The sequence below is a fragment of the Physeter macrocephalus genome, chromosome 4 (genome assembly GCF_002837175.3).
Source record: "Physeter macrocephalus isolate SW-GA chromosome 4, ASM283717v5, whole genome shotgun sequence".
NCBI classification, from domain to species: Eukaryota; Metazoa; Chordata; class Mammalia; order Artiodactyla; family Physeteridae; genus Physeter; species Physeter macrocephalus.
Window position 1 is genome coordinate 102,834,086 of NC_041217.1, and position 15,069 is coordinate 102,849,154.

Below are 15,069 nucleotides of genomic sequence, written 5' to 3' on the forward strand. Positions count from 1 at the left end.
ACTTATCCGTTCTTCTGCCTCAGTTATTCTGCTATTGATCCCTTCTAGAGTATTTTAAATTTCATTTATTGTGTTGTTCATCGTTGCTTGTTTCCTCTTTAGTTCTTCTAGGTCCTTGTTAAATGTTTCTTGCATTTTGTCTATTCTATTTCCAAGATTTTGGATCTTCTTTACTATCATTATTCTGAATTCTTTTTCATGTAGATTGCCTATTTCCTCTTCAGTTGTTAAGTCTGGTGGGTTTTTACCTTGCTCCTTCATCTCCTGTGTGTTTTTCTGTCTTCTCATTTTGCTTAACTTACTGTGTTTGAGGTCTCCTTTTTGCAGCCTGCAGGTTCGTAGTTCCCGTTGGTTTTGGTGTCTGCCCCCAGTGGCTATGTTTGGTTCAGTGGCTTGTGTAGGCTTCCTGGTGGAGGGGACTGATGCCTGTGTTCTGGTGGATGAGGCTGGATCTCGTCTTTCTGGAGGGCAGGTCCACGTCTGGTGGTGTGTTTTGGGGTGTCTGTGGCCTTATTATTATTTTAGGCAGCCTCTCTGCTAATGGGTTGTGTTCCTGTCTTGCTAGTTGTTTGGCATAGGGTGTCCAGCACTGTAGCTTGCTGGTTGTTGAGTGAAGCTGGGTCTTGGTGTTGAGATGGAGATCTCTGGGAGATTCTTGCTGTTTGATATTACGTGGAGCTGGGTGGTCTCTTGTGGATCAGTGTCCTGAAGTTGGCTCTCCCACCTCAGAGGCACAGCCTTGATGCCTGGCTGGAGCACCAAGAGCCTTTCATCCACACGGCTCTAAAATCAGCAACAAGATAAGGATGCCCACTCTTGCAACTTCTATTTAATATAGTATTGGAAGTCCTCGCAGAATTTATTGGTTACAGTGAAAGCAGTGCTCAGAGGGAAATTTGTGGTTGTAAACACCTTGGACAAGCTCAACCGTAGACTGGTCACAGCTGAGGTCACTCACTGCTGGTCACAGCTGAGTCAGTGAGTTTGAATACAGGTCAGAAGTTCCCAAACTGCAGAGAACTGATGGTAACAACTCTCTGACATCCAGCCCACTTCTCCTGGAAACCAGCAAAAGCATTTATTGATTCCTTTTCCACCGGGTCGCGGGCAGGCCCCGGATGGGGCTTGGCCTGGGCGCAAGGAGCGGGGTTCCCCAGGAGGGCAAACAGGGCACGGCTGGAGCTTTGGGGGGTGCTACGTGGCCACGGGTGCGTGGGGAGTCTCCGGGAGAGGATGGGCTGGGGTTCTGCAAGCACCACAGGCAGCTCACGGAACCGTGAACTCAGGCCCGAGGCTTTGCCGTTGCAACCTCTGGAAGGTCAGCTTTAGCTTAGCTGTTTCTGTCATTCCCTTGACTTCTATATAGTAGTTTGTTGTGACCTTAACTTTCTTAAACATTTTTTGTGGAGCTTCTCAATAAATATTGACATACATATTATGTCATTTTCTAGGTAAGGAAACTGAGGCTTTAAAGAGGTTAGGTAACTAAGCCAGTATCTAACAGTTAATAGGTGGTAGAGCCAAAACTCAGATTAATTTCATTGGATACTGAAGGTCAGGTGCTTTCCAGCGCACTAGAATTGGAAATGGTATAAGAGGCATAGGAGTGACCTTGTATTTCTTAAGTCTCTCTTTTTCTCTTTCCTTCTCCCCTTAAAACAAATGAACAAACATAAAACTGTAGTCAGTTAACTCAGGCAGGGATGCTTCTCTTTCTCTTACAACACAAAAGCCCATATGACCTGAGGTATCAGTACTGTTTCCTCTGTCTCTTCAGCCACTGGCTAGTGTTCCTCCTGCCCACTCCGTATCCAGGCAGATAGTGGTCAGTAGAGCATTCCTAGAGTATTCTTCATTTGAGTAGTTTACTGTCATTTCATGATACTTGTATGTCTCACATTTTTAGATTGCTCTCAAATATCTCTGAAGCATTTTTAAAATTGTGATAAAATATATATAAAATTTACCATTTTAACCATTAACTGTATAGTTCAGTGTCATTAAGTACATTCACATTGTTGTGTAACGATCACCACCATCCATCTCCAGAACTGTTTCATCTTCCCACCCACTTGGTTTCTTCAGGTTGTTGGCAAAAACTTATCTTCTTGAAGCTGTAGGATTGAGGTCCCCATTTTCTTGCTGGTCAGGGACCACTTTCAGTTTCTAGAAGCTGCCTGTGGTTCCTGACAGACAACCCTCTTCATAGCCCCACTCATAACTTGGCAGCTTAGTTCTTTAAAGCCAGCAGGGGTGAGTCTGTGACTCTTAAGGAGGGCCTGGATCCTGTTTAAAAACGTTCTTCCTGTTAAGTTGGGCCCATGGAGAATACTGTCTCTTCTCAACTCAAATCAGCTGACTTGGGACTTTAATTACATCTGCAAAAAGCCCTTCACTTTTGTCATATAACATAATCTAATCATAGGGGTGGCATTTGCCATATTCTGTTGGTTAGAAGCAAGTCTCACAGGTCCCACCCACACTCAAGAGGAGGGGATTTTATAGGATGGGGATTTTATAAGATGTGAATATGGGGTGGGAGAGGGCACAGTAGAGTGTCTGCTATAGCTTCCTTTTTTATCCATTTCACAGGGATTTTTATCAGCAATTGGACACCCTTTCCTCAAAATGATTTTTAATCATGGAAGGAAAAAGAAGACTTGGGATTATCTTGAATTTGAGGAAGAAGAAGACAAACAGTTATCAGACTCTATGGCTTCTCTGGCATATCTAGTATTTGTACAGGGCATCAGTATTGATCAGCTTCCAATGGTCTTAAGGTAGGAGTTATTGTTTATTTATGTATTATGAAAGGAATAGCGTCAAACTCATTTATCTAATGTCCAATATGTGTTTATTAATGTACTAGTACATTTTCAATGAAGTATAAACAAAACCTATTTTTATGCTAAATATTACTGCGTATAATCTGTTAAAGCCAGTAGTCATCAAGTAGTGAAAGTGGTTGGGTGGGTGGGTGTTGAAATAGACATAAGGAATGATTGGGACAAGAGTCACAAAGTGTTAAACTCAGCTTGGTTTTGAAGCTGTTGGGCCAGTTACCAATAAGGTGGTCTAAATTGCCATCATCTTTTCACTGGATTATTAATGTAATCCTGAGTGGATATTTATATATCTACTCTCAATCCCTTTTAATCCAATTTATTCTCAACACATAGAAAGTGAAGCTTTTAAGAGTCATCCCTTAATGAAAACCCTTCAGTGGCTTTCTAAATGGCTCTAAGAATAAAGTCTTAAATGCCTTCCCATGAGACAAGCTTATGCATGATCTGGTCCTTGGTTTATTGTCCTGATTGATCTCCTACCACCTTTCCTCTTGTTTACTGTGCTCCAGTAACACAGATCTTCTTTTGGTTTCTTGTTCACATATGTCATGAACCTTCCTGCTATAAGACCTTTGTACGTGCTTAGAACCATCTTTATCCTAAATATAGCTTTCTGAGGAAAGCCTTCTTTACCACCCAATTTAGTCTGAATCTTCCTGTTATAATGAGCTTGACCTTGTGTTTCATTTCCCATAAAGTTTAATCAAAACTTTAAAAAATAAATACATATTTCTATAATGTAACACCTTTTAGACTTTAAGGTCCATGATAATAAGGATTGTGTATTTGTGTTGCAGGCCTTGGGTGTATTTGTGTAATTTGTATATTTAGGTGTGAATATACCTGGAGATATGTTTGTATGTAAATATAGCAATAATAGCTACCACTTGCATGTTTACCATGTATTAAACATTATAACAGCTTTGTATATATTATCTAATCTTTTTTTTTTTTTTTTTTTTTTTTTTTTTGTGGTATGCGGGCCTCCCTTTGCTGTGGCCTCTTCCGTTGCGGAGCACAGGCTCCGGACGCACAGGCTCAGCGGCCACGGCTCACAGGCCCAGCCGCTCTGCGGCATGTGGGATCCTCCCAGACCGGGGCGCGAACCTGGTGGCCATGGCTCACAGGCCCAGCCGCTCTGCGGCATGTGGGATCCTCCCAGACCGGGGCGCGAACCTGGTTCCCCTGCATCGGCAGGCGGACGCGCAACCACTGCGCCACCAGGGAAGCCCCTCTAATCTTTATAATAACCCTTCTAAATAGAGCACTATCTCATTTTACAGTTGAAAGTAACTAGCTTAGACAAGTTACGATACATACCACCCAAGATCATACAACTAGTTAGTAGGATAGGTGGAATTCAAACATAGTTCTGTCTGACCCCAGAGCATATACCCTTAATCACACTCTACCACCAAAATGACTTAGGTATGTATATTAGTTTGCTAGAGCTGCCATAACAAAGTACCACAAACTGTGGATAGCTTAAAATAACAGAAATTTATTATCTTATCATTCTAGAGGTTAGAAGTCTGAGGTTAAGGTGTGGTCAGGATTGGTTCCTTCTGAGGGCTGTGAAGGAGAATCTGTTACATGCTTCTTTCCTAGCTTCTAGTGGTTTACTGGCAGTCCTTGATGTTCCTTGGCTTGTAGATGCATCACTCCAGTCTCTGCCTTCATGTTCATATAGAATTCTCCCTGTGTGCTTGTCTCTGTCCACATTTCCCTCTTTTATAAGGATACCAGTCATATTGGATTAAGACTCATATTAATGACCTCAGTTTATCTTGATTACCTCTGTAAAGATCCTGTCCCCAGGGTGGGGGGTTCCTGTTCTGTCCCTGCCCATCACTATCCCAACTTTTTAAGAAAGAGAGACTTTTTCTCCAAATAAGGTCATATGCTGAGGTACTGGCAGTTAGGACTCCAGCATATCTTTTTTGAGGGGACACAATTCAACCCATAACAGTATTTATGTATGTAAAACTTCTAAAAGTGCATGTGTGTGTGTGTGTGTGTGTGTGTGTGTTAATATATACATTTTTTTTCTATTTTAGCCCATCATACCTTTTGCAGTTTAATATGGGGCATATTGAAGTCCTTTTACAAAGGTAAGATCATTTAGATGGCACCTCAGAATTAAATAGTAATGTTAAAATAGTCCTTGTCAAGATCAGGGGAGACTACTTTCTCTTTGCCAGACCCTAGTTAATTAATTGATTATTTTATAAAATAGTGAAGCAGATATTCACAGCAGAGATAGAAATGAACCAAAGAGGTTTTTACAACAAAATCTCTTATTTTAAACTAAAGATAATTTTAAAATATTGTCTTCTAAGGAGGTTTCCAGTCATCTGCTTCTAAGATTTCTGTGCTTATTTCAGAAGTTGATAAATTAAACCACCTCTATCCCACTGCAGCCTCGTCCGATCTAAGGAGGGGTGGTCAATAAAAGAAGTTCATCCTTGGTTTTGCTTCATGGACACAAACTGTGAACTGCATCAAAAGGAAGGAAGTGTCTTAACTCCACCTTTTATAACTTAGATTATTGATAGTGATATTATTCAATAGCTTTTCTCATTTGAGGCACTAATAAGAAGGAAGACTTTCTCTTTTAAAAAAAAATTACTAAGTAACAGGTATGCATAGTTTTCCCAGACAGATATTTAAGAATTTTGCAGAACTCTATATGCTTTGTTTTCTTTTTCTATAACTAGTTTAAATTATCTCTTGAGATCAGTCAGGGCCTTTCAGTACTATCCTCTAGGAATACTAGTGACAGTTTATTAATCCCATCTCTTCCCAGGTGAAGGAAGATTTGTAACATGGCATATGTCTAAAGCCTCGGCCTACAAGGCAGGAATTTCCAAGGGTCTCCTGGCACAAGTAGTTATTAACTCTGTAAATTTCCTGTATATGTCTTAATGATTTTACATTTTTACTTAGCTTCTGTTATATTCATAAAATGAGAATATGTATTGATTTCAATCTTAAGTTCTATAGTCTTAAGATTTCCAAACTGTTTAGTTATTGAGCCAAAAAACATAACATTTTTAATTCCTTGTATGGTTAGAATAAGAACCTGGAGCCTGAGATAATATTTTTTGCCACAGATCTTAAATATTTAGTTAACAATGATTGTAAAACTTAATAATCACAAATAGAAAGCATTAATTTATATATATATATATATATATATAGAATTGAGAAGATTTTACTGATTAATCAATTAGAATACTTAGTATTATATCAGGTATAATTGATTTCTTAGCACTTGCTGTTGAAAATCTACTGATCTGATACCAGGAAATAAGCCCTGAGTGGGCTGCTTTTGGTTAGATTTGGATATCAGTAGCCAAATCAAAAGACAGATCAAAGGTGGGTTAAGAATTTCTCCTTAATATGTATTTTTCAAGTATTTAAATTTCAATTTTTGCTTTATTTTTCCTAAAATGAGGAATAATTCTAAAGCAGTTTAGAAAACCATGTTGATAAATTTTAATATTCTCTTCCAGAACAGAGGAGTCTGTTTTCTCCAAAGGATTGGTAAGATTTGTTTGCACCCATTATAATTTAAATACATAGTCATGTTAACAAATACAGCTGTTGACTTTACCATATATGTATCTCTGCGTATATTTTCATCTGTAGGATCTATTGGAGAATGGTTTATTGAGAATAGAGGACAACAGTCTACTTCACCAGTACTTAGAAATCAAGAGTTTTCTTACTGTACCTCAGGTAAGTAAAATATGTATTCTAATCTTGAAAAAAGCCCCTTTCCTATTCTGAACTTAAGTAAAGGTCTTTTCAGACTCCTCTCCCACTTTCTTCTCCATATCCTTTGAAAACTGTAGTGCCTTGCTGTCCAACAGAACTTTTAGTGATGGTAAAATTGTCCTATTATCTGTGCCATACAGTTTGAAAGCCACTAGCCACATTGAACACTTGAGATGTTCACTTGAAATGTGGAACTGAATTCTAAATTTTATTTAATTTAAATTAATTTAAACTTAAATAGCTATATGTGGCTATTGGCTACTATAGTTGACAGTATAGCATCTAGTGGAAAAACATAACTTGCATCCTCAACACTTTGGTTCTGTAGAAACCCTGGAAAATGAAGCTCCTTTACTTTTATCATAACTCAAGTCCTCAGGACTCCATCAAGGCGTGTATAACTCATTACTACAAAGACATTTTTTTTTTCCCTCCTGTGATTTATTTTGCCTGTTTATTAGTTACACTGTTCGTTAGTTATCATAGCCAAGTAGGTCTTAGATGTCAATGTAGAAAATTGTTTTTCCACTATTTAAATAGAAAAAGATGGCTTTTGTTAGTATAATAAGCCTGATTATTTTAAATTATTGGATTATATTTCTGTATGTTCGGTTTCATTTTTTTTGCCACTCTAGACATAATTGAAAATTACTTCTAACGATATACTTTGTAACACCCACTCAATAGCACTTACAAAATGGATTGTACTAAGCTCCCTGTAGACAAAACAGTAGAATGAAAGGCTCAGGGAAAAATTTACTTCATCTTTAAATCTCTTACCCTCATTTCTCTGAATTTTTAGTGTCCATTGATAATATAGTTGTTTCTTTGTAGTCAATATAATCTAACGTTTGAATTAAAATTTTTTTTTATTTCCAGGGCTTAGTCAAAGTAATGACACTGTGCCCCACTGAGACATTGGTATGTAAATGTCTGGAACTAAATGAGTTGCAGTGAGAAATTTTAATAAATAATTTAATCTTTAGTTTATGTAAGAATATTTTTGTTCCATTTTAGAGGAAAAAGGGTTTAGCTATGCTTCAGCTGTATATTAACAAGTTGGATCCACAAGGCAAATATACTTTATTTAGGTATGTATCCATGGTTAATTGCGAAATGTGTGGTTGATTAAAAACCAAATTAATGCCATTAATTATTCTAGGTTACTGTATTTTTGTGTGTTTTACATGTAATTCTTCTCTACTTGGAAGCCATATCATAATAAATTCTCTTCTCTGTGATAGGTAGTGAATGGTTAATCAAAAATTATGGATACATATATAAATATATATTACATGAATAATAGTATATATTTCAGTTTAATTGAAATACTCTAAAATTAAAATAGACTTAGAAGATTAAACTGAGATTGGTGGGGCTCCTGCTAGAGCTTTACATATGTCAATAATGTCCATTTTTCACAGTTGAAATTAATGGCTCTGGAGTTATAACTTTTGACAGGCTATATACACTTTAACAGTGGAGCTTATTAATAGTACTGTTTGAGGAGGAAAAGATTCTAGCAACTCTCTGAGTTGAAGATCAGCAAACTTTGTTAAAGGGCCATAAGTAAGTATAGTCTTTGTGGGCCACACAGTCTCTGTTGCAGCTGCTCAACTTTGTAGTGGGGGTAAGTGTGTTCCAATAAAACAAAACAGGCAGTAGGCTGGATTTGGCCTGCAGACCTTAGTTTGTTGATACCTAGGTAATAAAATGAGTTAAAACCAAATTGGGGCAATGTCAGAGTGCTAAGAAGTGTTCTTTGGGATTGGCCAATACTAGCACTCTTGATTCTGTCTTTTTTTCATTTCTAGTGATAGAGCAGGTTTATGAAACCTCAGTTTAATGCTTATGTCTTATACAAGCTTCCTATTCTGATCTACCTGTATTCCTACCCAAAAATCTCCCCCTTCTTCTTAAGCTCATTACTGAGTTTCCTTTCTTTGCAATTAAGTTAGTCTAACCAGACTAGTCTAACAGGGAATAATTTGGGGAGTTTTTAGGCTATTACACTAGTGACCATCCTTGCCATATTAAATCATTGCAACTATATGCATAAAAAGATTCAAATTTGGTTTAATAGAAATTTCGTGTTGGAAAGACCCAGTTAAAATAGAATTTGCTAGTTAGTGAGGGCAGAAATCATAATAGGTGACTTTGTAATTGGTTGATCACCTTGCTAATTGTCTGCACTGGTTTTTGTATTCCTAGAAATAGCACATGCCCCATTTGAATTTGTAAAACTTTCATCATCATTTAATTATAATGCAGTCTAGATAATTTCAAATGTATTGTAATTTTCCTTTAAAGGTGCTTATTGAATACAAGTAATCACTCAGGTGTGGAGGCTTTTATTATTCAAAATATCAAAAATCAAATTGACATGTCATTAAAGGTAAGAACATAACTAAGGTGTCATTTATCAATTTATTTTGTAGGATATATTTATTCATTTGTGGAATATATTAATGTGGAATTTTGCTCTATGGACGTTTTATATCTCTAGTATTAGGGTACAGGCATACCTCAGAGATGGTGCGGGTTTAGTTCCAGACCACCACAATAAAGCAAAAATCTCAGTAAAGCGAGTCACACAAATTTTTTGGTTTCCCCAGTGCATATCAAAGTTAATTACACTATATTTTAGTCTGTTAAGTGTAATATTATGTCTAAAAATTCAATGTACATACCTTAATTTTAAAATACTTTATTTCTAAAAAATGCTAACCATCATCTGAGCTTTCAGTGACTTGTAATCTTTTTGCTGGTGGAGGGTCTTGCCTCAATGTTGATGGCAGCTGACTGATCAAGGCTGTGGTTGCTGAAGGTTGGGGTGTCTGAGGCAATTTCTTAACATAAGACAACAATGAAGATTGCCACACAGATTGACTCTTCCTTTCACAAATGATTTCTCTGTAACATGCAATGCTGTTTGACAGCATTTTACCTACAGTAGAACTTCTTTGAAAATTGGAGTCAATCCTCTCAAACTCTGCGACTGCTGTATCAACTAAGTTTATGTAATATTCTAAATCATTTGTTGTTATTTCAGCAGTCTTCATAGCATCTTCACCAAGAGTCCATTCCGTGTCAAGAAACAATTTTCTTTGCCCGCCCATGAGAAGCAACTCTTCATCCGTTCAGATTTTATCGTTGAGATTGCAGCAATTCAGTCACATCTTCAGGCTCCACTTCTAATTCTAGTTCTATTCCTATTTCCACCACATTTGTAGTTACTCCCTCCACTGAAGTCTTGAACTCTTCCTAGTCATCTTTGAGGGTTGGAATCAACTCCTGTGAAGGTTGATATTTTGACCTTTTCCCCATGAATAAGGAATGATTCCGGAAGGTTTTCAATTTGCTCTGTGCAGATCCATCAAAAGAATCACTGTCTATGGCAGCTATAGCTTTATGAAATGTATTTCTTAAAGAATAAGACTTTAAAGTTGAAATTGAAATTACTCCTTTTTCCGTGGGCTGCAGAATGGATACTGTGTTAGCAGGCATGAAGACAACATTAATTTCATTTTACATCTCCGTTAGAGCTTTTGGGGGATGAGGTACATTGTCAGTGAGCAGTAATATTTTGAAAGTAGTCTTTTTTTCTGAGCAGTTGGTCTCAACAGTAGGGTTAAGATATTCAGTAAACCATGTTATAAACGTATGTGCTGTCATCAAGGTTTTGCTGTTCCATTTATAAAGCACAGGCAGAGTAGATTTGGCATGATTCTTACAGGCCCTAGAATTTTTGGAATGGTAAAAATTAAGCATTGGCTTCAACTTCAAGCCACCAGCTATATTACTCAGAGTCAGCCTGTCCTTTGAAGCTTTGAAGTCAGGAATTTTCTCCTCTAGCTGTGAAAGCCTAGATGGCATCTTGTTTCAGTGTAAGACTGTTTTCATCTACATTGAAAATCTTTTGGTTAGTATAGCTACCTTCATTAATTACCTTAGCTAGATTTTCTGGATAACTTACTGCAGCTTCTATGTCAGCACTTGCTGCTTCACTTTGCACTTTTATGTTCTGGAGATGGCTACTTTCCTTAAATCTCATGAACCAACCTCTGCTAGCTTCAAACTTTTCTTCTGCAGCTTTCTCACCTCTCTTAGCCTTCATAAAATTGAAGAGTTAGGACCTTGCTCTGGATTACGTTTTGGCTTAAGAGAATGTTGTGGCTGGTTTGATCTTCTATCCAGACCACTAAAACTGTCTCCCTATCAGCAATAAGGCTGTTTCACTTTCTTATCATTCATGTGTTCCCTGGAGCAGCACTTTTAATTTCCTTCAAGAACTTTTCCTTTGCCTTCACAACTTGGCTTAGCTGTTTGGCACAAGAGGCCTGTCTTGGCCTTTGACATTCTTCCTCACTAAGCTTAATCATTTCTAGCTTTTGATTTAAAATGAGACATATATGACTCTTCCTTTCACTTGAATACTTTGTAGGGTTATTAATTGGCCTAATTTCAATATTGTTGTGTCTCAGGGAATAGGGAAGCCCAAGGAGAAGGAGAGAGATGGGGGAATGGCCAGTCATTGAAGCAGTTGGAACACACACACACACACACACAGCACGTTTTGATTAAGTTCATTGTCTTATATGAGTGTGGTTCATGGTGCCCCAAAGGAGTTAACGATTGTAACATCAGAGATCACTGATCACAGATCACCATGACAAATATATATTAATGAAAGTTTGAAAATTTTGAGAATTATCAAAATGTGACACAGATGTGCAGTGAGTAAATGCTGGTGGAAAAATGGTGTTGATAGAGTTGCTTGACACAGAGTTGCCATAAACCTTCAATATGTAAAAAATGCAGTAAAGGGAAGTGCAGTAAAATGAGGTATGCCTGTATATTTTTTTCTCCATTTCTACTCTTTTTTAAAAACCTGGATTTTGAAATTTGTTAACTATAGATTTAAATTGTATTAATTTTTTTAAACTGATAATATGACTTTTTTGTTTTGCTGTATACTTGTGAAATGTTAATGGAAACTGAAGTCTATTTGTGAATACTCAGTAATTTCATATAGAGAACAGAGAAAGAGTACACCAGTGCTTTCAAACTAGCAGGGTTTGTTCTAGGTGTCCAGAAACAGTGAATGAAAGAATGGAAATTAAAGTTAAAAATATATATTTTAAATGTGTAATAGCTTATTTTTGTAGTATCAAGGTATTAAAAAAACACATATGTCTAACAACCTATTATTTAAAGCCTTTCTCAATTTTTCTTTTGCTTCTCAGAGAACATATAACAAATGGTTTACAGGACCGCAGCTGATTTCCCTTCTAGATTTGGTACTTTTTCTCCCAGAGGGTGCTGAAACAGATCTACTGCAAAACTCAGATAGGTGAGGTGACCATTACTAAGGTTCACATAGTAAATTCAGAATAAAATGTGAAACCCCTGCTTTGGGAACCTAAACTAAAATAAAACGTATTTTCCTGTGATTTTATAATCAATGGTTAGTTCATCAAATTACATAAAGATTTTTATATTTAAGTAATTAGATATTATATAAAAACAAAATAAAAAATTCTTCTTTCCAGAACTATGACTAACAGTATGATTTTGTACCTTTGATGTACCTAGCTCATAGAGATTTGGGACTATAGCACTGGTGACTAAACACTAAGAATTTCGTGTATATAACTTATAAAAGGCTTATACATTTGGATTTTATTGTTTTATTTCCAGAACATACATCAACTTTTTTCATATACAACATGTCATTTTACTTTCAGTATCCTCCAATGAACGTTGAGAAATGGTTGTAAGCATTTTTAAAAGGAATCTTAAAATTCAGGAAACAAAAGACAGTACTCTCGAACATTAAAGATAACAAGTCTCCCTTGGGGGAAAAACGAATAGTAATTTTCACAATTATATTTTGTGAACTTGGAGAACAAAAGTAATACGTTACGTTAAGGGGGTGAGATGTGTAATAAGATATTTTAAAGGGAGAAGTTTCTAATGGCAAACATAATTGTAGAAATATACCCAAGGTTTTAACTTATTTTTAAGTTATATTTTAACTTATTCATTGAAGTTGTTGATTATATGAAACTGTACTGTATGTAACAAATTATATATTTTTAATTAACAGGATAATGGCTTCATTAAACTTACTGAGGTATTTGGTTATCAAAGATAATGAAAATGACAATCAAGTAAGTGAATTTTTTGAAAAAGAAACTATTATTCAAATGTATGAGGAGCATTTTGTATTTTCTTATCAATACCTACTTAAGCCATAATTAATATTTACCCAGCTGTAAAGCTCCGATAAGTGCCAACAATTATTCTTTCAACTTGAAGTTAATTCCCAGGAGCACTTAACCATCCCACATCCAGCTTGCCCTTTTCTTTTCCTGTTGTACCTCTGCTTTCTTGCTATAAACATTGCTTAACCTTGTTAGGTAGATAAGTTGCAGCTCCTAACTTAACTAACCTTTTGAAACAACATATATTTGCGTATCTTATTTATTAACCTCCACCTATTGCTCATGATTTAAGTCTGAGCTATATAAAATAAAATCATTTGATATCCCCTCATCAGAAATGACAAATTGAAGCATTTTCAGCACTAAAGCCATTAACAGCACCTTTTGAATAATGTGTAGGCAGTTGAAATTTTTTGAAATAGTGCACCATTAGAGGTATTCAATAAATAGAAAACTATTTGAGGGAGATTTGTCATACAGTAAAATTACACTTGCTTTTTATCTTCTCTCTACCTGCTCTTTTTTTTTTTTTTTTTTTTTTTGGCTGCATTTGGTCTTTGTTGCTACGCTTGGGCTTTCTCTAATTGTGGAGAGTGGGGGCTACTCTTCGTTGTGGCGAGCAGGCTTCTCATTGCAGTGGCTTCTCTTGTTGCGGAGCACAGGCTCTAGGTGCTCGGGCTTCAGTAGTTGTGGCTTTTGGGCTCTAGAGCGCAGGCTCAGTAGTTGTGGCGCACAGGCTTAGTTGTTCCGCGGCATGTGGGATCTTCCCTGGAACAGGGTTCGAACCCGTGTCCCCTGCATTGGCAGGCGGATTCTTAACCACTGTGCCACCAGGGAAGTCCCTACCTACTCTATTCTAATAGTTGCTTTCTGTATATGTGTCATCTTATTAACTGTAACTACCTGAATTACATGCGTGATTAAACTTTTTAGAAAGTAATAAATGAAATGCAAGTAATTGGTTTTTTTTTTTTTTTTTTTTTTTTTTTTTTTTTGCGGTACGCTGGCCTCTCACTGTTGTGGCCTCTCCTGTTGCGGAGCACAGGCTCCGGACGCGCAGGCTTAGCGGCCATGGCTCACGGGCCTAGCCGCTTCACAGCATGTGGGATCTTCCTGGACCGGGGCACGAACCCGCGTCCCCTGCATCAGCAGGCGGACTCTCAACCACTGCACCGCCAGGGAAGCCCAAGTAATTGATTTTTATATAAGAATGCCAGAGGGTTTTTTTTTCTTTTTTAATTTAAGTAGATCATAATTTGGGATCAAAAGTTTATGGAAAAAGTAGTGGTTTCCTTCCCTCAAACATAAAACCAAGTTGAAAGAATTTTACAGCAATCACTGATTTACCCACCACCAAGATTCTACCGTTAACATTGTACTCTGCTTTTATCACTTATCCATCTCTCCACCCTCTATCCATCCATTAGTCTCTTATTTTTTGTTGCATTTCAAGGTAAACTGCGAACATCAGCGTACTTTACCATAAATATTTCAGCATGTATATCATTAAGAAGAGTTAAATATTTGTCTATAGTTTTTCTTTGAGTTAAAGTTTACATAAAGTGAAATGCCCAAATTGTACATTCACTGAGGTTTAACAAATGCTTAGATCTGTTATCCAAATCCTTACCAAATATAGAACATTACTATCATTACAATAAGTTCCCTTTTTTCCTCCCAGTTAATTCTGACATCATCATTCCACACCCATCCCTAGCCCCTGCCAGTGGCAGCTCTATTCTGGCCAGGTGCTATCATTTATTCTTCACTATGCTATAAGTGCTCTTTAGTTTTTATTTTTCATAGACAGTGTTAGCACAGGAAGGATCTTTAACTTGCACAAGGGCATACTAAGTGGCAGAAATAGCTATCACCCCAGGCAGTGACCAGAACCTTTGAATCACAAACTAAATCCTGACTCCTTCTTTGTGATAAAAAGAGAAAGATAACAAGTAAATTCAGTGGCAGTGGAAGCCCTGAGGCTTCAGGAAGATGTCCTTAGAGTATGGTATGAGTTGTTACTTTCATCAGGATGAGGCCATACCTAGAAATGATCTGATTTGCCTGACAGGACGAAAAAGAATCTTTTTGATTAAGAGTGAGCACAGGGGCAGCAAACAGGCCTCTGCCTAGAGAGGGAAGGCAAAGCAGTTTTAGCATTGTGCAATGTCTACTATGATATCCACAGATAATGCCTCACATTTATTTGGCTTGAA

At 37.0% G+C, this 15,069-nt stretch overlaps 1 protein-coding gene across 2 annotated transcripts in view; it reads left to right on the forward strand.

Annotated features, from left to right (window-relative positions):
- GLMN (glomulin, FKBP associated protein) overlaps positions 1-15,069 on the forward strand; it is a 51,391-nt gene that overhangs the window by 24,473 nt on the left and 11,849 nt on the right. For both annotated transcript variants that reach the window (XM_024119818.3, XM_024119819.3), the window contains exons 8-16: positions 2,593-2,780; positions 4,904-4,957; positions 6,362-6,392; positions 6,498-6,587; positions 7,506-7,547; positions 7,644-7,717; positions 8,937-9,021; positions 11,873-11,979; positions 12,736-12,799. In XM_024119818.3, the coding sequence (XP_023975586.1) occupies positions 2,593-2,780; positions 4,904-4,957; positions 6,362-6,392; positions 6,498-6,587; positions 7,506-7,547; positions 7,644-7,717; positions 8,937-9,021; positions 11,873-11,979; positions 12,736-12,799 (735 nt within the window). The remainder of the gene's footprint in view (positions 1-2,592; positions 2,781-4,903; positions 4,958-6,361; positions 6,393-6,497; positions 6,588-7,505; positions 7,548-7,643; positions 7,718-8,936; positions 9,022-11,872; positions 11,980-12,735; positions 12,800-15,069) is intronic.